The 22,056-nt window shown below is 45.0% G+C and overlaps 2 protein-coding genes across 2 annotated transcripts; both read left to right on the top strand.

Moving 5' to 3' along the window:
• Positions 1-12,556: 12,556 nt before the first annotated feature.
• Positions 12,557-15,699, top strand: LOC132654545 (granzyme A-like). Its single transcript, XM_060384601.1, has 3 exons — positions 12,557-12,698; positions 15,012-15,150; positions 15,568-15,699. The coding sequence occupies exons 1-3, from the start codon at positions 12,644-12,646 to the stop codon at positions 15,686-15,688; spliced, it is 315 nt and encodes a 104-aa protein (XP_060240584.1). The 5' UTR covers positions 12,557-12,643; the 3' UTR covers positions 15,689-15,699.
• A 1,083-nt stretch (positions 15,700-16,782) lies between these two features.
• On the top strand, positions 16,783-21,632 carry LOC110549646 (granzyme A-like; the record flags this gene model as incomplete). The annotated part of the gene is made up of 3 exons (XM_021638907.2): positions 16,783-16,929; positions 18,589-18,861; positions 20,266-21,632. Coding segments are annotated over 3 exons (573 nt in total), but the record flags the coding sequence as incomplete, so codon positions are not given.
• Positions 21,633-22,056: the final 424 nt, after the last annotated feature.

Genomic DNA, 22,056 nt, shown 5'->3' with positions numbered 1-22,056 from the left:
GAACCCAGTTGACTGCTCTCTCATAACTCGCCCCTGGTGATGCAGCCTTGCCAGACCACAGAGGAGGAGGATCCAAGCTATGGTCAGATGGCAATGGTGGAGAACTCCCCTTTTCAGTGGACTAGGGGAAGCGGATGGGGGAAAAAGGCAGGGAGGGTGAGTCGGGGGGAGTTGAGGGAGGGGCTTCAACTGGTATGTATATACATGAATAAATGGTGAAGAAAATAATTTAAAAATAATAATTTTTAAAACATAGATGGCATATGAAAACCATCTTGGACTCTATGTTTTAATAATACAGGACCTCTGTATGTACATCACCTAGGCCTCATTGCCTCTTAGTTATCAAATTTTATCAATTCAGGGACTTTTGATAGGTATGGATGTCATATCCTGTGAGCTAAATTATACGTTCATACACACAAAATGAGAAGACAAACACAGTTGTTTGTGGGCAGAAAAAAATACTAAGCTTATTGTAGAGAAATTATAGGACAGCATGTCTCCCCCCCCCCCCACCCTCCATCTAGAGATAGAGGTGTGTCACCTGGGAGCACAGCCTCTGGTCTCTGGGCACTAAGGAAGGCTGGGAAGAAGGGACTTCTCTCATCGCTGAGAAGCAGGCCTCATTTGCCCTTGACTCCACTCCTGACTCTTCAGACTACATTCACCTCCATCTCAGTGAAGGAGAAGCCAGTTTTGGCACAGACTGTGATTGGGAAGTGGTTCCAGGCTGGCTTGGAGCACAGGATGGGTACCATTTGCCTAGTGTCCGCCACGTGCCAGACAGTACTTTACATCAGCACTCGGTGGCAACTGCTTGCTAACCACCCAGAGAGCAGAGGGAAATACCCAAGATCTCCCAAGACCAAGTAGATAACAGTCATGACCATTACTTTACTCTGATCCTCTCCACGGCCCCGTGAACCATGTCCTCCTGTGCTCATGCATGATGGTGATGTTAAATTATGGAGCGAGGACAGACACCATTATGTAATACAAGAGGGACAGCATTATCCTTAGGACCAGAGCCTAGATTTTAGTGATGCTGATCTCCATCATGAGCTCCTTAACAGAACAGTCTAGAAACTGGATCGGAGAGTTAAGATTGCTCAGGTGTAAGATCTAAGAAAATAAAGAATCCTTTTATTCTTCTTCCAAGGATAAAAAAAAAAATCGGTTATTAATCACATTTTCAAGTATTCTGCCTACCTTACCTGTTGCCTGCTTTATTAAAACTAATTACATGACTATTAGCTTGGTGCCGTCTGGTCTAAGGCTCCTAGGCTGTTTTCTCTGACCTTTGCGCTTGATTGATTTTGGTTTTCAGTCATGTTTCCCCTTTCTTGTATTTTAGTGGAGGCGATTTCTCCTGACCTGTTTTCAACATCTCTATTTGTGTATCTGTGTGTGCTAAACACCTTTTCTACTAGTGACTTTAACATAACAACCATAACTACTTAAGTTCCCTGGGACTTCCAACGCCTGGGTCTTTTCGACTCTCCTTCTGTGGTTCTTGTGCTTCTTGGCTGTGAAGTTGTTGAGATAATCTGGATCCCGTGATTTGTTTCTGAGGTGAATAGTTTCATGTCTGGGACTGTGCATAGCTCACCTAGGTCTAAGGGTCTTCTGTGAGGAACTGACTGATACCGGTCAGTTCCTCTTGTTTTGTGATCCCTGTCTCTGCAGTTAACCTCGATATACCAAGTGCTTTCATTTCTGCCAACATGACCTTTGGTCTGCAGTGGCCCCGGGCTATCTGAGAGCTTTTGCTGGCATTCTCCGGATTTAGGCTTTCCCTATGCATCTCAAAGAGATTTCTCACTTTTGCACATTCCTTTATTAGATATCTGCTAGTGTGTTCCTTTGTTCTAGATAGCCTGGGAACCTTATCCTGAGCTCCTGTCCCAACCTGGCTTGGCCTCACACGTGAGACACCAGTGATCCTGTCTTTCCCCTCATGTCAGAACACCTTTTTCTTCCTCATCCCCAGGAAGGCTGTGAGCCGGGTTGTTGTTGTTGCTGCTTCTGTTCCCTTTTGCTGGCCACAATGTGCCCTCCCTCATGTCCTGAGGTTGAGAGTATTTGCTGTCCTTTCTCAACAATTTAGAGCTATTGCTTTAGAAAACAGGGATGGAGTTATGAGCTCCCTTGGCAGAGTGTTTGACTAAGACCCAGGAAGCCCTGGGTCCAGCACCATATAAAAATGGGTGTGGTGATACACACATGTAATCCCAGTAGAAGAGATGGGTCAGGAATTCAAGGTCATCCCCTACACAAAGAGTATGAGGTCAGACTGGTATGAGAGACCGGAGAGGGGGTGGGAAGGGAAGAAAAGAAAGGGTTCTTTAGTTCTTTATATATACTGGATATGAGTCCTCTGTCAGATAAAGGGTTGGTGAAGATTCTTTCCCAATCTGTAGGCAGTCGCTTTGTTTTGACGACAGTGTCCTTTGCTTTGCAGAAGCTTTTCAGTTTCATGAGGTCCCATTTATTGATTGTTGCTCTTAGAGCCTGTGCTGTTGGTGTTCTGTTCAGGAAGTTTTCTCCTGTACCAATGAGTTCTAGGGTATTCCCCACTTTTTTTTCTAGCCGATTTAATGTGTCAGGTTTTATGTTGAGGTCTTTGATCCACTTGGACTTCAGTTTTGTGCAGGGTGATAAGTATGGATCTATTTTTATTTTTCTACATGTAGACATCCAGTTGGACCAGCACCATTTGTTGAAGATGCTATCTTTTTTCCATTGTATGGTTTTGGCATCTTTGTCAAAGATCAGGTGTCCATAAGTGTGTGGGTTTATTTCTGGGTCCTCTGTTCGGTTCCATTGATCCACTATTCTGTTTCTATGCCAGTACCATGCAGTTTTTAAAACTGTTGCTCTATAGTACAACTTAAGATCGGGGATGGAGATACCTCCAGAAGATCTTTTATTGTAGAGGATTGTTTTAGCAATTCTGGGTTTCTTGTTATTCCAGATGAAGTTGAGAATTTTTCTTTCCAGGTCTGTAAAGAATTGTGTTGGTAATTTGATGGGAATTGCATTGAATCTGTAGATTGCTTTTGGTAAGATGGCCATTTTTACTATGTTAATCCTGCCAAGCCATGAGCATGGGAGATCTTTCCATCTTCTGATATCTTCTTCTAATTCTTTCTTCAGAGACTTGAAATTTTTGTCATACAAGTCTTTGACTTCCTTGGTTAGGGTTACTCCAAGGTACCTTATGTCATTTGTGGCTATTGTGAAGGGTGTTGTTTCCCTAATTTCTTTCTGATGTGTGTAAGATTTCACCTTACACACATCAGAATGGCCAAGATGAAAAACTCAAGTGACAACACATGCTGGAGAGGTTGTGGAGAAAGAGGAACCCTTCTCCACTGCTGGTGGGAATGTAAACTTGTACAACCACTCTGGAAAGCAATCTGGCGCTTTCTCAGACAACTAGGAATAGCGCTTCCCCAAGATCTAGCCATACCACTCCTAGGCATATATCCAAAAGAGGCTCAAGCACACAAAAAGGACATTTGCTCAACCAGGTTTGTAGCAGCTTTATTTGTAATAGCCAGAAGCTGGAAACAGCCCAGATGCCCCTCAACTGAAGAATGAATGCAGAAATTGTGGTATATCTATACAATGGAATATTACTCAGCAATGAAAAATAAGGAAATCATGAAATTTGCAGGTAAATGGTGGGATCTGGAAAGGATCATCCTGAGTGAGTTGTCCCAGAAGCAAAAAGACACACATGGTATGTACTCACTCATATAGACATACAACATAGGATAAACCCACTAAAATCTGTGTATCTAAAGAAACTAAGCAAGAGAGAGGACTCTAACTAAAATGTCCAATCCCCATCTGGAAAGGCAAAGAGGATGGACATCAGAAGAAGAAGAAAACAGGAAACAACCTAGGAACCTACCACAGAGGGCCTCTGAAAGCCTCTGCCCTGCAGACTATCAAAGCAGATGCTGAGACTATGGCCAACTGTTGGGCAGAGTGAATGGAATTTTATGTAAGAAGTGGGAAATAGTAAGAGCTGGAGAGGACAGGGTCTCCACAAGGAGAGCAACAGAACAAGAAAATTTGAACACAGGGAACTTCCCAGAGACTCATACTCCAACCAAGGACTATTCATGGAGATAACCCAGAACCCCTGCACAGATGTAGCCCATGGCAGTTCAGTATCCAAGTGGGTTACATAGTAATGGGAAGAGGGACTGCCTCTGACATAATCTGATTGGCCTGCTCTTTGACCACCTCCCCCTGAGGGGGGAGCAGCCTTACCAGGCCACAGTAGAGGACAATTCAGCCACTTTTGATGAGAACTGATAGACTAAGATCAGAAAGAAAAGGAGAACCTCTCCTATCAGTGGACTTGGGGAGGGGCATGCATGCAGAAAGGGGAGGGAGGGTGGGATTCGGAGGGAGGGTGGGATTGGGAGGGGAGGAGGGAGGGGCTTATGGGGGGATACAAAATGAATAAAGTGTAATTAATAAAAAATATAAAAAAATAAATGCATATTGGCATAAAAAAAAGAAAGGGAAAAGGAAATAGGAGTAAGTTGTCCTCATAAAGACCATTCCAGGCTAGGCAGTGGTGGTGCAAGCCTTTAATGTCAGCAGAGGCAGGTGGATCTCTGAGTTCTAGGCCACCCTGGTCTACAAAGGGAGTTCCAGGACAGCCAGGGCTACACAGAGAAACCCGAAACCCCATCTTAAAAAAAACACCAAAAAATAAAAAATTAAATTAATTTTTAAAAAAGACCACTCCATTCCTGAAGTGGAAGTAGCTCTTTCCTCTTCCCAACCACAAAAACCATTTCCAACTTCCAGCCTCATTCCTGGTCCATGAAGAAAAGCTCACTGGTAGGCAAGAATTCCTCTGGTGTCTGCAGCTCCCAGGGGCAGCTATATTCTCATGCACACGTGATACTCAGAAAACCGTGGTTTCTTGCAACTAGCCTCTGTAGTGTCCAGCACCTTTCCTACCCTTTTGTTGGCTGCAGCTCAGTATAACATCTCTTCCTGGAGCCACTTCATTTTCCCAAAATTTCAGCCTACGTGGTTGTTCTAAAACCTCAGTTCTCAGAGAACATCAAAAAGTTGTGAGGATGAGACCAACATGCTTTCTACCTTCCAATATCCCAAACAGAAATCAAACCCGATTTGTGTTTTAATTTACTTTACATTACTGTGTGTGTGAAAGAGAGAGAGAGTGAGTGTGCGTGCACATGATAACATACATGTGATTGTTTCCTTCCTTCTACCTTGTGGGTAGAACCCAGGTCATCAATTGCCTTTTCTAGCTGAGCAATCTCATCAGCCTTAATTTTTAAATGATCAATAGCATCATCATTAATGGAGCAAGGCAGGAGCAGAATGACCCATAGGGAGGGAGGCTATTTCAGCTTCTAAGCAAAAGAAGAAGGTGATATGGATCAGGAATGCAATGGAAAGTATGTCATGAGTGGCTTGGTTCTGGGTGCATTTTTGATGTAGAGGAATGAAATTTCCAGACAGCTTAATGTCAAATACAAAGATAAAAAGAAGACTACATAAAGACAATACTTGTCTTCTTAAAAAAGGAAAAAAAAATCATAAGGACCACACACCGCAAAATGAGATGAAGGACCCATTTGGAAGGAAATTCAATGGCTTAATTTCAGAGGTGTTACATTCGAAATCTTGAGTAGACTTCTGGGTAGAAATGTCAAGTAGAAACTATGTCTACAGAGTGGGGATACAGCTAAGTTGACAGTGCTCACCTAACACGCACAAATCTGAAAAGTGAGTTTGTCCAGGTGCCCAGATAAGAACGGCACAGCTGTTAGCCGACATCAGCAATATGTGCCTTCGTTGACAACAACCATTTTATGGAATGATGGCGTGAAACCCTGGTTGGAGTGGACTTAGAAGAGAGCTGGAGTAGACAGATTAGATTCAGGGAGTGAAACAGTATGAAGGACAAAATGATGCCATGAAGAATACGGGTTTAAGGAATTGGTAGGCAGGACACTGACAGGTACCGAGTCACCTAGAACTAAGATAGAAGTTCTACTAGAGAAAGAACACTAACAGGGGTCTAAAGTTTTCTAGAAATGAGGGCGTTCCTCAAAAACACTCAAGAGAATGAGCATGTGGCTCAGCAGTTCCCTCCTGAATACACACTCAAAGCAAATGCAAGCAGAGACCAAAACAGATTCCTGTGAGAAATCACCCGTAGCCAGAAGATGAGAACAGCCCAGCACCGTTCACAGGTGAATGGAGCATTATTCAGCCATAAGGAAGAAGAGAGTTCTGATACAAGAACAAAGCTTAAACACATTGTGCCAAGAACAAAGCAGCCAAAAGGTGAACAGCTTATGACTAAGTTTATGTGAAATATTTAAACATGCAAATGCACTGAGACAGAATAGAGGGTACCAGGTGCTGAGGGGAAGGGAGACTAGGAGGGCATTGCCTAACAGTTATGAGGTTTCTGCTAGAAAGTGATTTTAAAAATCTAGAAATGTAGCAGTGAGAATTGGAGACCTTATACATCGAATTAATCCTATTTAATTATATTGATAATATGGTCAACATGGCATTTTATAATATATCTAGTACTTTAATTAACTATGCAATATACCTAAAATCATTGAAGTACCCATGTTAAGTGGGTGAATTGTATAGGAGATGGCCTTGGCCTATATCTTAATGCAGTGGCTGAACAAAACTAGACATGAGCAGCTGTGCCAGAAGACAGCAGAAGCGGCAGCACGCAAGGAGGTGAGTGGTTTAGGTGGGCGCATGAAGGGACGAGCTGCTGTGTGCCGTGCGCTGGGGAGCTGGGGAGAGCGCTCCGTTACCTAGAAAAACCACCGCACAGAAACTTTTGGCCTGGACCACATCTAACGGATCAAACCCTAACCAAATGAATTTAGTGAGAACCCCATCAAGGTCTGCTCTCATGTCAAGGTTCAATCTGAGCCCACAGTTCAGAAAGTGGATGGATTTCATGGACTCTTCCCCAACAGCGCACTGTGAGTCTCCCCTGCTCCCACACCATCCTTTACTGATGGGCATGAAAGAACAGCTCTGACCTAACCTCTGCCAGAAGCACAGGAGCCCGTGGCCTTCAAACCCTCTTTGTCTACTGTGTGGAAACTCATAACCAATAAGTAAACTCATTCCAACACCTCCGAGCGACCCCTTCCCTCTCTGCATTCAGGCTCTCTGTAAATTCAGACCTAAACAAAAATTTCACAACTAATATGTCTGTAGAAATCCCAGCATGGAGATGGGGAAATGGACACAAAGTCCACCCCTAACCAAGAAGCTATTTGGAATTCATGCTTCTGGGAAAGGGAACAGCAGTTTTCGACAATGGAGTGTCAGTGGGTTTAACAATCCCACTCCAGGGCCCAGGAAGAGCTAGCCAATGCAAAGTAAACTCCATGCGTTTGGGGGACTTTTTGCTTGCTTGCTTGCTTGCTTGCTTGTTGTTTTGTGGGTTTTTTGCTCATACTGGATATCTATTTTGTTTTTGATTTTTTTAATTTGAGAGACAGAAAGAACATAAAGTTGGGTTGTAGGGAGGCAGGAGGATTTAGGGGAAACTGAGTGAGGGAAAAAATAAGATCAAAATATGATAGATGATTTTTCTTGAATAAATAAAGGTTTAAAAAGCCTTTACCAGCTCCCTCTTGTCCTTTGATATCCATAAGCCTTATTTATCATAATACTGAAAGTGCACCATTAGCCTCCCAGATCCTAGCCTCATCTCTCATTGGTACCTACACTGAGATTCCTGAAACACTGGCTAGTTAAAGTTCCCATATAATATAGGTCCTGAGGTCTAGGGTTTATCCCTCCATCCAGAGCTATGTCCAGCAAAAAGACCTAACCGAAAAATGTATTACATGAGGTGCTTATTGAAGTCATATCTTATATCAATTCCATTGCTGAAAAATATTATTAATTCTACTTTTTTTTTATAAAAGAAGCCTACTTTTCATGCTTATTACAGTGCCTGGACAAAATGGATCTTCATTAAAGACTGAATGAGTAGGATGGTGGATGGCTCAGTGGATGGATGGATACTTGCATGGATGGACAGACAGGTAGAGATGGACAAGTATGGGGAAAAAATAACATTAGGAGATCGTGTCCTCTGGGTGGCCAGGCTCCTACTGCAGAGAACATGTCTGGGGTGGTTTGAATGAGAATGTGTGGGAGGGATTGGGAGGAGGAGCCTTGCTGAAGATGTGTCACTCAGGACCAACTTTGATGTTTCAAAAGTCTATGTCATTCCCAGTTAGCTCTCTCTGCTTCGTGGTCACATCTCAAGATGTGGCTCTCAGCTACTGCTCCAGGGCTGGCTGCCTGCCTGCAGACATGCTCCCTGCCCTGATGGCCATGGACTCGCCTTCAAGAACTATAAACATCAAGTGAAATACTGTCTCTTATAAGTTGCTGTGGTTGTGGTGTCCGATCACACAATAGAAAGCTAACTGAGACAATGTCTTAATCCATCTATAGAGTTCTAGATCTCAAAACAGGCTAACATGGGAAGTTTTCAACAAAGTTAGTGACAGTAAATTGATGTGGGATTACACAAGTTATATGAATAGTATTATCATAGCAAAGCCTACTTTAATAAGTAAATACGGCGTTCCAATTAGGTATCTTACATGAAATAATGTTTTAGACATTAAAAAGTTCATACATGGAAAGTCCTACTAACTAGAAAAAAGGTTTCAGGCACTAAAAGAAACTGCAACAATCTGTAAAAATAATTTCCATCCCAATGTTAAAAATGAACCATGTTTCCTTAACCATTCTTCGGTTGCTGAAGATCTGTGTTGTTTCCGTTTCCTGGAGGCTGCGACTAGAGCAGCAGTAAACATAAATGAGCAACTATCTCTTTAGTAAGATAGAGGGTCCTGGGGTATATGCCCAATAGTTGGATAATGGGGTCCTGTGCTAATCTATTTCCAGTTTTTGATGAGCCTCCACACTGATTTCCACGGTGCTTGTGACTGTTTGCACTCCCACCAGCCCTGAGTTAAGTGTTTCTCTTCCCCCACATCAGCACCAGCATGTGCTAGCACTTGAAACCCACTCTGTATGGACTCTTAAGATAGAACCCATACCTGACACCAGTATGGGGGCCAAGAACTGTGGCTACACAGGTCATAGTCCTAGTGGAGAACCTGATACCATCACACTGACAACAGGCAGTAGTATTAAACTGTCTCCTCCCTGTACTCATGGATCAGTACTTCCCTAACACCTCATCAGGGAAACTTGTCTTTGCAGTAAATGGCAGTTAACGCAGAGACGCGCAATTGGTGAAGGTTCAGAAAGTAAGTGACTGCAGAGTGCTCAGCCCTAACAGGGACATCCACATATCACCCCATCTCCTCCCAAGGCTCAGGGATCACTATGGAAGAGGGGAAGGAAGGACCACAAGAGCCGGAGGCAGCAGGTGACTGTAAGGAAACAGTGTTTTCTGGACACAACAGGGCACTTGCACATATGAACACACAGCAGTTCTGACAGCCTATACAAGATCTGCACAAGTTCAAGGCAAGCGAAATCCCAGCATGGATCGGGAGGTAGGTACAAAGCCCAACCTCTAACCAAGGAGCTATTGGTAACTGACAGCTGTTTACAGGGGGACAGTTACCTTTATAGGGATGGCCGCACACTTAAGGATGTACCCAACACTAATACAACGAATGGGTTGTTTGTTTGTTTGTTCGTTTGTTTGTTTAATAAGGACTAAAAGTTGAGTGGGTATGGAAAGCAGGGGATGTGTCTGGGAGGAGATAGGAGAAGGGATGAATATTACCAAAATGCAATGTATGAAGTTCTCAAAGAGCTAATAAAAAATATTTTAAGATGTCCATTAACGTCACCTGTCTTTGACAGTACCAACATTTTAAGCTTTTTTTTTTTTTTTTTTTTTTTTCTAAGCCAGGGTCTCCCTGTGTATCCTTGGCTGGCCTGGAGGTTGCTACGCAGACCTGCCTGGTCTTGAATTCACGAAGATCGGCCTGCCTCTGCCTCTTGAGTACTGAGATTAAAAGCGTGCACGGAAACACTTGGATGGTATCCACATTCTAAAAGAAAGACTGGCAAAACAGATGAGATGCCATGTAAAAAAAAATAATAATAATAATCATTAAAGTTTACCTTTAAAGTATTTTTTATTATTTTGTTAACAATTCTGTCTTTAACAATTCATTACAAAATATCAAAACTACACCATATAAGTGATAACATAATTCATCTTCTGTAGCGACAACCCAGCAAAAACTGTGTGTGGGTGTGTGAGTGTGTGTGTGGGTATGAGTGTGTATGTGTGTGCAGCCGTACATGTAAAGGCGAGCGCAGGAGGCATGCTCGTCAAAAGAAAACCGCAGGAGTCCACCGCTGCGAAGTCCGCTGCTCACAGCCACATCTGGAGCGAGCACAGCGGAGCTACTTTCTGGAGTCGATCTGAAATCACTTTTGTTTACCCGGGCCAGGTGAAGGAGAGGTCTCCCGCTGGGTCTGTGTGCATGAACCAGATTTCCCTCATAGGGCGGTTCCTGGCCTATCCCTAGTCTTGGATTTTCCAGGGAAAATCTTTTGACAGCTCACATCCGGTTGCAATAGGAAAGGCCAAAGTGCAAGACAAGAGATGCGTCGTGAGGGACTAAGTTAGAGGAATGATGGGAGGAGCCTACGGGAAACTGTTTTCAGCCCGCGCAGAGCTGGTTGCCGAGGAGAGATGAGAGACTTAGCCGCAGGGACCACCCGAGGACTCTCTGAGGTGTCTGATTCAGCTTCTTTCTCAGCCGTGCCTCCCGTGAAAACAGGCCTCTACGGTGCACACGACGCCTCCGTTTTTGTGAGAATGAAGCTCCCCAGGGGTCGCTGGTGCTACACCTTCCATCGCCCCCCCTCTCCTCCCCCCCCCCCCCGTTTGTGGAGCCATGAGCTCCATCTCCAAAAGGACTCACATGGCAGAGGAAAGGCTACAGTCTCCACCTCTATCAGTTGAAATGTCACGTCTTTTCTCAGCCTCCCATTCCAGAGCCAACACTGGCAAGCAGTTTGTTCGTCTTGGTTTATGGCTGGGTGTGATGACCTCTGAGCCTAAGACTATCATTGCCTGGCAATCATCCATTCGTGATTACTGCAAATGCCCGGTCACCAAGCACCAGTCTTTGGGCACAAGCACCAGTGATACCCACGTATTCTCCTCCATCATCATCTAGCCTCCTCCGCTTTCCCGGGAGTGTGTGAACCCGTTATCCTCATCCTGCCCTGTGTAGTAACTCGGCTCCATGCGTGCTGGCTGGCTGCCATGGAAAGGCTAAACGGACATGACTCTTGCCTAACCCCCCCTTCACTGCAGCTCTCACTCTTTTATTTCACCCTAGAGCACGGCTCTCAACCTTCCTGATGCTGCGACATTAATATAGATCCCCGTGTTGTGGTGACCCCTAACCATGAAATCATTCTCATTGCTACCTCATAACTGTCATTTTGCTGCTGTTATGAATCACGATGTAAATATTTGTGTTTTCCATTGGTCTTAGGTGACCCCTGTGACAAGATCACTTGACACCCCCCCAGGTCATGACCCACAGGTTGAGAACTCCTGTCCTAGAGCAGACCCACCACTCTTTTTCATCCTAAACCCACCGAAACCTGGTGTCATAAGGATACGAAGAAGAAATCGTGAGAAACAGCCACAGGGAGCCTTGGTGAGAGGAACCCTTGATCACTGACGCAATCTGGGCAATCTAGCCTGATTCCCTGTCACAGATCATGTGGCCAGGGGTACCGTAGGATAGGCATGAAAACACCCAGGGGAAGTTTTTAAAGATTTTTATTTTTTATTCAGGACTGTCTGTTTGTACATGTATGTGCACACGCCATGGTGCATGCACATGCATTCAGGTACGGAAGGAGACCAGGAAATGACATCGGAGCCCCTGGAGCCGGAGTGACAGGCAGTTTGTAAGCTGCCCAGCATGCACACGGCGAGATCCGATCCAGTGCTCTTAACCACGCAGCCATCTCTTTGGCCCCTGTTAGCATCTCTTGGATATAAAAATTCCATCTCTTTGGACCCATATGACCAGCAGTGGGACTGTGTCCTGGGATAGGACTGTTTTCAGTCTCCATGAAGACTGCCCTAGTCCGCATTGCCATCAACAGAGAGTCGTTCATGTCTCTCCACAGGCCGCCGGCACGTTATTCTCTGTGATAGCCTTTCAAACTTATTGACGCTTTCCTGGCGATCTTAGAATCTCCTTGCGGGCCTTCTCTGAAGGAGTAGGTCATTGTTACTGGATTACCTCCTTAGAAGAACAATTCCCTTTTTAATGTTTTTAAATTGACATAGTTCTCATGACTTCACATTTGCCCTTTCGGATATAAGACATCTAACCCCAAAGGAAATAACCCCAACTTATGAAACAAGTAAGTAGCCACACCACAGATAAAATATGGCTAAACTTTCCAGTAATAAAACCCCCAAAAGCCTCTGCATAGCTCAGAGCGGGGGCGGGGCGGGGCCAGAGCCCTGTGTCTTGCGTCTTACTAAAGCCAGCACCTGGGATAGTTCTCTCCATCTGGGACGGACACCAGAAGCAGCAACATGCCTCCTGCTTCCTTTCTCCCCATGGCCACCTTTTTCCTTCTAATTTCTGGAGGTAAGACATGCTTTCACACGCCTTTTCCTTTTGCTCACGATAAAGTAGAAATCTACATAGATTTAGCTTATTCCTGAGGTGATATAAAAGGGGAAAGGAAATAATAAGAAGGCCCAATCATTTTTAAATGCCGCCATTTGTCTTTAAAAAAAAATTAAAAAAGCCAGCGTCTGAGGAAATAATACGGAAGCATCAGCTACATTTTGTGACTCTTATGAATCCAGACCTCTACCAAACAGGCCTTTATGTGAAAAAACAAACAAACAAACGTCAGTGCCATTAAAGGGGGGATGTAGGAGCTGTGTTAACTGACCTGCCAGTTGTATAAGCACAACTGAGTGCTTCAGCTAAATCTTACTATGTTCAGTTTCAAGATACTGTTTGTGGCTGTGTTTATGCCCAGTTCTAGGGATAATGGAGAAAATAACATTTTCAGTGTAAAATAAACACACGCATACATATCGATGCGCATGAACAAATGTCTGTCCTTAATGAAGCTCACAAGTAAAAGTTAGCTGTGTGCTAACGGCCTCTCAGACATCAGTTCACTTGAATACTTTAATGTCATTGCCATCATCTCCATTTCACATTTGGGAAACCAACACCAGAAAGGTTACTAAGTGGACCAAGATGGTTAGCAGCTGGTTAGCAGAACTGCTGGGTTTAAGCTCTGACTTTGGGTCCAGACAGACCTTCAGAGCTGGAGCACTGACATAGGATGTGTGAGCCTATTTAAGGCCATGCTTAGGCCTCGGAAAGCCTGCAGCCCTACCAAAGCCATAGGAAAATATTTAAATTGCACGTGTATGCCTTGTTTTATTAGATTCTCATAACTCTGGAAGGAAAATGTTAAAAGGAAGAAAAGACAGTAGGCAAGAAATCCAAATGGAGGACGCTCTGCTTCCCGATGGGAAAATACGGGTTTGCACCACGTGAGACTGTTAGGACAATGCCTTGACGTTATTAGTGGTGCGAACTCGAGCATTTAAACTTTACCGTTCTCATTTCCCTAGAAAAATAGCACCCACCCTCCATTGCAGTTAATATTATGAGTGGTGTCAGTCACAGATGGGTGCCTGGAGTCAGAGATGCTCCATTACTGCCGCTACATAGCTTCTTAATGTTTCTTTACTTTTAATATAATTTATTAAAACTGCCACAAGCCATAACAAACTTGCTATGGAATACTGTAGATTTTTAAGGCCAGTACCCCAGTGTCCCACACATAGTTGGCATCATATTTTACTAATAATAGATTTTTTCATCTATGACCATTCAAGACGGTTCTCAGTATCTCTGCTTCTGAATAAGAGGGTAGAGAATCAGTTTCAATGCAGAGTGAGTAGCAGAGAGTCTATCTGGGGCTGTTGTTGAGTCCTGGAGATCCGACCAAGAATGCTGCCGACCCAATCTGCATCCCTCTCCTGCAGCCCTCCAGCTTCGGGCCACTTGGTGGTCTGTGATATTTCTACCATGTATCAAATGACTCTTTGTGAAATGCTGTCTGCTGGTGATGACAGTCCACAGTGTTAAAGCTAGGATAAGTCACTGCTTTCCTAGGCACGCACACCCACAGTCCTCCGCTGCTCAGAGGGTCACCGGCATCAGAATGATGATGCATGCTTAAAACGTATGTTTCCTGATTCCCAACCATTCTCTCCTGTGGGTCTATGGAATATAGGTTATTACTATAACAATAAAGCCTGAGAACTGTCATGCAGAAAAGAAATGAATTCTACACATTTGTCATTTTGACCCTAATGAGAAAAAAAAAAAGATAATGAAGAAACGGAAAGAAGACAGAGAGTAGGGTAGGGAGAAGCAGGGAAGAGAGAGGGAGAAAGGCAGAGAGAGCATCAATTTAGGCGTACGGCATAAAAATGATTTAAAAGTAGGGATGTTTGCTTATGTTAAAAACTCTAAATAAAAACCTAAACTCAAGCCAGACACGTCTAGCATTTGGGAGGCGGAGGTAGGATCAATGTTACCCTTGGCTACCTGACGAGTTTGAGGCTAGCCTGGGCTACATGAGACCCTGTCTCAGGAAACAGAAGCCGAGCACTAAGCTGGGTTTGATTAAATGCTATGAGGCATGCATGTGTGGCTGGGAACACATCCATGAGGCAAACGCTACAGCAGTAGGCAGCAGCCAGAGCCCGGGCTTGCTCTACCCCAGTCCCTGGCACAGGACACACATCTGAGAATTAGCACGATTAGCGCTGCAATTTTTTTTTTTTTTTAGCCGAACTTTCCTGGGGTAAAGGATTGCTCAAGCAAGGTTTTCACTCTCTATCGATCTCTTCATTTTTCCAGAGTCCTGTGAGGGAATTATAGGAGGACATAAGATGCCATCTCATGCCAGACGCTACATGGTTCTCATCAAAGGGCTGGAAATCTGTGCAGGGGCTTTGATCAAAGAAAACTGGGTGCTGACAGCTGCTCACTGTGACCTGTAAGTCATTCCAGCGCCTCTCATTCCCAGTGCTGACTCATAGCTATCCAGTCCAAAGCCACCAGTGTGGCAGTATGGAGAGGAAACGGGCACACACGATCTGTTACAAACATACAATCCATTACATACGTGGGCACATACCGTATATTATATCCTGTTGTGATGTTTACCTCACAAGCCAGATAGTATAGAATAAGACTGAAAAGCACAATCCCACATCACTTAAAAGTGGGTCTTTTCCCACTACAAAGAGCAACAGTACTAGAACTTGAAAAGACAGGGAAATAACAGCACTCAGTCTGATCACTCACACGCAGTCTCTGTCCGTGTTCTGTTCCCTGTTTGACTCACAAGCATATGTTACACAATCAATCATCAATCAATCTTCTCTTAAATATTGTGTGGTTTCCTTCTCAGGAGAGGCAAGCCTCAAATTATTCTTGGTGCCCACCTTGTATCTCAGGAAGAGAAACTTGAACAGATGTTTTCCATTAAAAGGGCAGTTTCCTACCCATGCTATGATCCTGAGACATTTTAAGGAGATCTCCAACTCCTGAGTTGCCTCCTATGGCTACAGCTCATTTATTCTCTGTCACTGGTCTTGTCTCACCTTAAGATGATATGTTAGCGTGATCCCAGGAAATTACTACCCTTTGGCTGCTAAAAACAACAACCATACCCTATAGCTTAAACTCATGGTCCGAGTCATTACTTTAAAGGCCGAGTCGTAGTTATCATGACAGTCACTCTTCTTTAACTGTGTCTGTTGCTGGTCAGCAAGGCCTGATAGTCCCTGCTCATTTCAGCACAAACTGCCTGATCCAAAGATGCAGCTTAAAATTATATATAAAGTTATGCTGTGGTACAAGATAAAATCTATCAAGTAAGAACACAATTCATGCAGACAGGAAAGCTGGCACGTTGGTTAACTGACAGGACTGTTTGGTGCCGTGTTGATGCAACAAGTCAGGATATAATTTTTCTTGTCTGTCATTTGGTTCACAAACAAGATTAGGAGTCAGCTCTAACTCCATTTGCTTCTTGTGTCTTTGGTTCATCTATGTAGGCATTCATATATGAGGCAGCAGGATATGTGGGAGGGGGTTAGGGAGAGGTGTGGTGTGTGTGTGTGTAGGAGGGTTGTCTGTATTTGTCTGAAGCAAGCCGGCTACTGTCAGTTCAGATTTATCTGTCTGTGCCCTTGGGTTAGGTCTTTGCACTGGGTGTCATCAACCTAGAAGGCCACTAGGAGACAGGCTTTGCTGTACAAAATTAACCAACGTAAAGAAATGAGTTCTTCCTTTGCTATGGACGCCCAGGGCCACAGTGCCTGTCCTGGGAATCCCCTGCTCCACAGCCTCCAGGCCATCCCAACTCATGGTTTTTAACCAAGTCAGGGACTCCCTTCCAGGTTGCTTCCTTCTGGAAAAGACATTGGCAGCTTGAATGCATCCGAACGCATGTGGGAAGTCTGATGGAGAAGATGCCAAGACACCAAAAAAGAAGGTTCTATAAGGCCCAGCTCCATCTCGTGCTTGCTTATAAAACAGCACCCACAAACACTGAATGCAATGAGGAAATTAAGCCCAGAGCAGAATTACTCTCTTCTCTTAAATATTGTGTGGTTTCCTTCTCAGGAGAGGCAAGCCTCAAATTATTCTTGGTGCCCACCTTGTATCTCAGGAAGAGAAACTTGAACAGATGTTTTCCATTAAAAGGGCAGTTTCCTACCCATGCTATGATCCTGAGACATTTCAAGGAGATCTCCAACTCCTACAGGTAAATATGCTTAAATATTTCGTTTTTTTTTTTCTCTCATAACTTTTAGTAAAAAGACAGTTACTCTATGAGTGAGTGCGGACACACCCCCCACAAACCAGCCCTCACGAGATGGGCTCCAAGGACAAGGCTCCTCAGGAGGGCAGGGGTCCAGCACTTAGTTTCCTGTGTCCCTTCCCCCTGAGCTCAACAGCTTCTCACGGGGCCAGGCAGGCTCCAGTGTTGACGCTCATCGGCCAAAGACAACGACGAGAACTCTCCCATAGTGAGACAACTCTCTGGTGAATGATGCCCAACCAGCAGGGGAGACAGCCACTCTGGGAAACCGTTGGGTAGGCCCAGTGAGATGACAAGGAGAGGGCCCTCTTGTAGGATTTGAGCTCTGTAGCAGTCCTGTGAAGCTGGGTGTGGTGCGCCTGCCTGTAATCCCAGCACTCTGGGGGGCTGAGGCAGGCGGATCTCTGTGAGTTCGAAGCCAGGTCGGTCTACAAAGTGAGTGCAGGCCAACCAAGGCTGCACAGAGAAAACCTGTCTCAAATACAACCCCCTGGGGTGGGGGGAAGTCTTACCTGGGAAGCAGTAGGGAAAGAGTCAATGTGACTCTAAGGACACACCCATCGTGAATTTTAGCCAAGGTAATTTTAGGGTTGTGGACAATGACGTCAGTTTTGCCCCTACTCAAACTTGACTACAGGGCTGCCCTGTAATTGCTCCCTCCATTGAATTCATCTGGTACTGTCCTACTGTGAGGGAGCTAAGAAGTAGCAGGAAATTAGTGCTCAGTGGTCAGTGCAGCCAGCCCACCTCTTCTACAGAAGATGAGCTGTAAGCAGGACTTCCTCCAGAAGTACTCAGCCTAGAGAGGGACAGACACAAACCACTGGCTCTGATGATAGTGTTCTGCTAATTCACCCCCCAACCCCCACCATCACCACCGAGATAAAATCAAGGAAGGGCAGGTGGTCAAGGAAGCCTGCTGGGTCCCAGCAAAGGCGGAGGCAGGGGCTTTCTAGTTAGGAAGAAGTGTGTGTAACAGAGAAGAGCTTGGAGGAGGAGAGGAGAGAAAAAGAGTTAGCACGGTAGAGTGGGACACAGAGCGCAAAGGCGGGTTTTGTAAATCCTGCCCAGAAGTTCGAACAGAGAAGCGTTTTAATCGGGAGGGTGATATTGCCGGACTCATCAAGAGTGATGCGGAAAACAGGACGAAGCAAAACGGGATCGGAAAAGAGTGAGAGCAGCCGAGTGAGGGGCTCACAGTTTCTCACAAAACTGCAAACGGGCTGACTGTGAACGTCCTAGCAGGACTAAAACAGCCCGGGGGTGCTGCACCCCTCCACTGCGGGTAAAGGGAGAGCCGTAGGGCTCCATTTGCCTCTGCCAGGCCCTTCACCTTCCTTGTCCCCCTAGTACTCGGACTTCAGCCTAACCCTTCCCACTATTTTCCTAGAGACACCCCCCCCCCCCCCCCGCCTGGCCCTCCCTGTGTCACCCCTCCTCCAAATGCAGATTCCTGCCTTGCAACCTAGGCGGTGGGAGGCCACTCCACCCCGCCCCCGCCCCCGCCCCCGCCCCTCGGTACTCAGCTCCCTTGGTTAAGCTTCAGGTTACAGCGTTTCTTCCTCTGCGCCTCCTTCATCGGAACGACTCTTGCGCTTTCAGCTAGACGGTAAGGCAACCATGACCAAAGCTGTGGGGATCCTTCACCTCCCAAAGAGAGGAGACGATGTGAAACCCCACACCAAGTGTCACGTGGCCGGATGGGGGAGCACCAAAAGAGACTCCTGCAAAGTTTCCAACATCTTGAGAGAGGTCAACGTCACGGTGATTGACCGAAAAGTCTGCAACGGTCCCTCGCATTACGACTTCAAGCAGGTGGTGGACAAGGGCATGGTCTGCGCTGGAGGCAAGAAAGGGGAAGACGAGTCGTGCAGCGTACGTAAATGAGAATGTCTTGCCCTGTCCTTCCGCTCCAGGGAATGAAAGGGTTAAAGGAATCTCGTAGAAAGAACGTGGCGAACAGCTGTGATTTCCATTTCTGTCCCTAGAGTGGTCTCTCCTTTCTAATGATCATCTTTAGTACATGGCCAGAAATAAGGAAAAATGAGAAATAACAAATTCTTGGAGGAGGAAAAAAAAAACAAACCTAAAAATTATTTAAGGTATCAAAAGTGCCCTTCTGTCTGAGATGGCTTAGCTAGTATCATCCCTGGAGAAAGGCATATTTGAGACACACACACACACCCCCCCCATCTCAAGCTTTCTAATTGTCCCAACCTATGTCTTCCTCTGACATACTGGCCAGGAGAGAAGACACTTTATTTTTATTTTTATTTTTTTTAATGACAGCAATGTGGTAAAGGTGCATGCTGCCAAGTCTACATTTGATCCACAGATTCCGCAGGGTAGAAGAGGAGGACCGGTTCTCACAAGTTGTCCTCTGACCACCACATACACACTGTAGCACGTGAGAGAGAGACAGAGACACGGAGAGAATGTTATTCTTTGTTTATTTTAAAAGATGACACAGGCCACTGTAAGGAGACTTCCATTCTCTCTTTGCCTCACTGATGGCAGTGAGTCTGCGTTGCTGCGGAACTGCCTTTTTAAAAATATAAATGGCTGGGAAGTGCATCTGTGACCGTAGAAGCTAAGATTTTTGTTCTGTTTTTCCTTTTAAGAATCCCTTTCTCCTGATGTGTTTTCTTGTTCCGTTTCTTTAGAGTCCATCCATTGTGAAGAATAATGGGTTTCGTCATAAAGCTTTCACACACTCACACACACCATCATGTACTCTTCAGTCACATGCTCCATGTTGCCCTCTCTATTCCCCCATTCTCCTCTCCACCCACCCGCACCGGTCCCCTTCCTCTTCTAAACTCTTCTCTCCTTCTTAATGTCACGTCGTTTCATCCCTTTGGTTTTTTGTTGTTGTTTTGTTTTGTTTTTGAGATAGGCACTCCTATTGGTTTAGGGTTTGTGGTTATTTTTGTTTTTTGGTTGTGTGTGTGTGTGTGTGTATGTGTGTGTGTTTTGTTGTTTTTTTAGGAACCCAGGCTAGCCCAGAACTCATAGCAATCTTCCTGCCCTTAGCCTTTCATTCTCATTAACTTTTAATCTAGTTTCTGCATATAAAAGAAAATGTGCTGTTTGTCTTTCTGAGTCTTTTTTATCATCACATGATTATCTCTAATTAAACGAGTTTAAAATTTGCTTTTAAATCAGGAAAGAGAAATAAAAGGTATGAATGAAGTATGACTGGATGGATGGATGGATGGATGAAATAATTAGCATCTTGGAATGACACCCATACTTAAAATGCTTGCCTTTCTGTTCCAGGGAGATTCTGGAAGCCCTCTGATCTGTGATAATGTTTTCAGAGGGGTCACTTCCTTTGGAAAATGTGGTGACCCCAAGAAGCCTGGTGTCTACACTCTCCTTACAGATAAATACCTCAGCTGGATACAGAAAACTATTGCAGGAACCATATGACATGGTTCCTGGGAAGCAGGTGCCTGAAATCATCACTGGAAGAGCTCAAACAAAAGGGACTGGAACTTCTCCTATCCCAGACAGCACTTGTCAGTCCCAACTGCACCAGCCATGGCTTGTCTGAACCAGTCACCAACTACCTGCTTGCACTGCTAAGACTGCAGCTTCACATTTAACTCTCTCTATGGCGAGAGAGAGAGCCTCGAGAAGAGAGAGAGCCCTGCCTTCAAAATAACCTTGCTTTATTCAGATAGTGAGGCACAATGCTTCCCTATGTTCTGCTTAAAAGAAGCCAATCCCAGGGAAAGCCAGAATAATCTATGCTCTCCCAAATACAGACCCCCAAATACCTGCGGCCCTTCCAATTTTGTGTGTGTATGTGTGAATTTTTATTATTATTGCAAATAGATTATTCTCAGGTCTGGAGAGATGGCTCAGAGGTTAAGAGCACTGGCTGCTCTTCCAACGGTCGGTCCTGAGTTCAATTCCCAGCACCCATGTGGTGGCTCACAACCATCTGTTGCCCTCTTCCGGCTTGCAGGTGTACATGCAGACAGAACACTATACAAAATAAATCAGAAAGAGAGGAAGAGAGAAAGAAAATAGATTCTTCTTTCATATAGTACACCCCAACCACAGTTTCACCTCCCATCACTCCTCCTAGCCTCCCTCACCTTCCCTCTCCCACAGATCCACTCCCCTCCATTTCCTCTTCAGAAAAAAAAGCAAGGTTCCATGAGATGACTTCCAGATGGAACAAAACAAGACACAATAAGAGAAGGCAAGAGCCCTAATATCAAGGCTGGACGAGGCAACGCAATAGGAGGAAAAGAGTCTTAAGAGCAGGCAAGAGAGTCAGCGATATACCTGTTCCCACTGTTAACTTGTTAGCTTGAGAACATCAAGCTAACAGCCACAACATATACACTGAGGACCTGGCGCAGACCCACGCAGGCCCCGTGCTTGCTGCTTCAGTCTCTGTGAGCCCATGTGAGCCCTGCTCTGTTGATTCAGCGGGCCATGTTCTCCTGATGTCCTCCATCTCCTCTGATTCCTACAGTCTTCCCCCTCTCTCTTTTCCACTGAGTTCCTTGATCTCCTGAGAAGAGGGACCCAAGGGAAACCTCTCACATAGTCTCTCTCCCCACATAATGTCTGGCTGTGGCTCTCTGCACCAGCTCTCATCTGCTGCCAGAGGAAGACCATCTAATGACAACTAGACAATGCACCCATCTATGAGTGCAGCCGAATATTATTAGGAATAATTTCATTGATTTGTTTTTAGTTTTATTTTATTTTAATTTTTTTTTTCATTTTTTTGCCAGCTGTGATTGGTTCTACCCTAGGTCTTTGGTTTCATTCTCCAGTTCTGGCCATCCAGGCAGTGTAGGGCATGGGCTTCCTCTTAGGTCTCAAGTTAAATCAGACATTGGCTGGCCACTCCCACGGGTTCTAAGCCATGATTGTTCCAGCACATCTTGCAGGCAGGACAGATTGTAGGTGGGTGGTTTTGTGGCTGGGTTGGCGTCCAGGCTTCTCTTTTCATAGGCTGCAGAGAGACTAAAGCATAGGGTGACATCTCTGTGCCTGCACCAGCTCTGCTCCTCTGCCTTCAAGGAGTGAAGGGAAGTTGTCCCC

Source organism: Meriones unguiculatus, chromosome 6, assembly GCF_030254825.1.
Source record: "Meriones unguiculatus strain TT.TT164.6M chromosome 6, Bangor_MerUng_6.1, whole genome shotgun sequence".
In the NCBI taxonomy this organism is placed as follows: domain Eukaryota; kingdom Metazoa; phylum Chordata; class Mammalia; order Rodentia; family Muridae; genus Meriones; species Meriones unguiculatus.
Note: the sequence above shows the minus strand (reverse complement) of the source record. Positions and strands in the feature narration are given on the sequence as shown.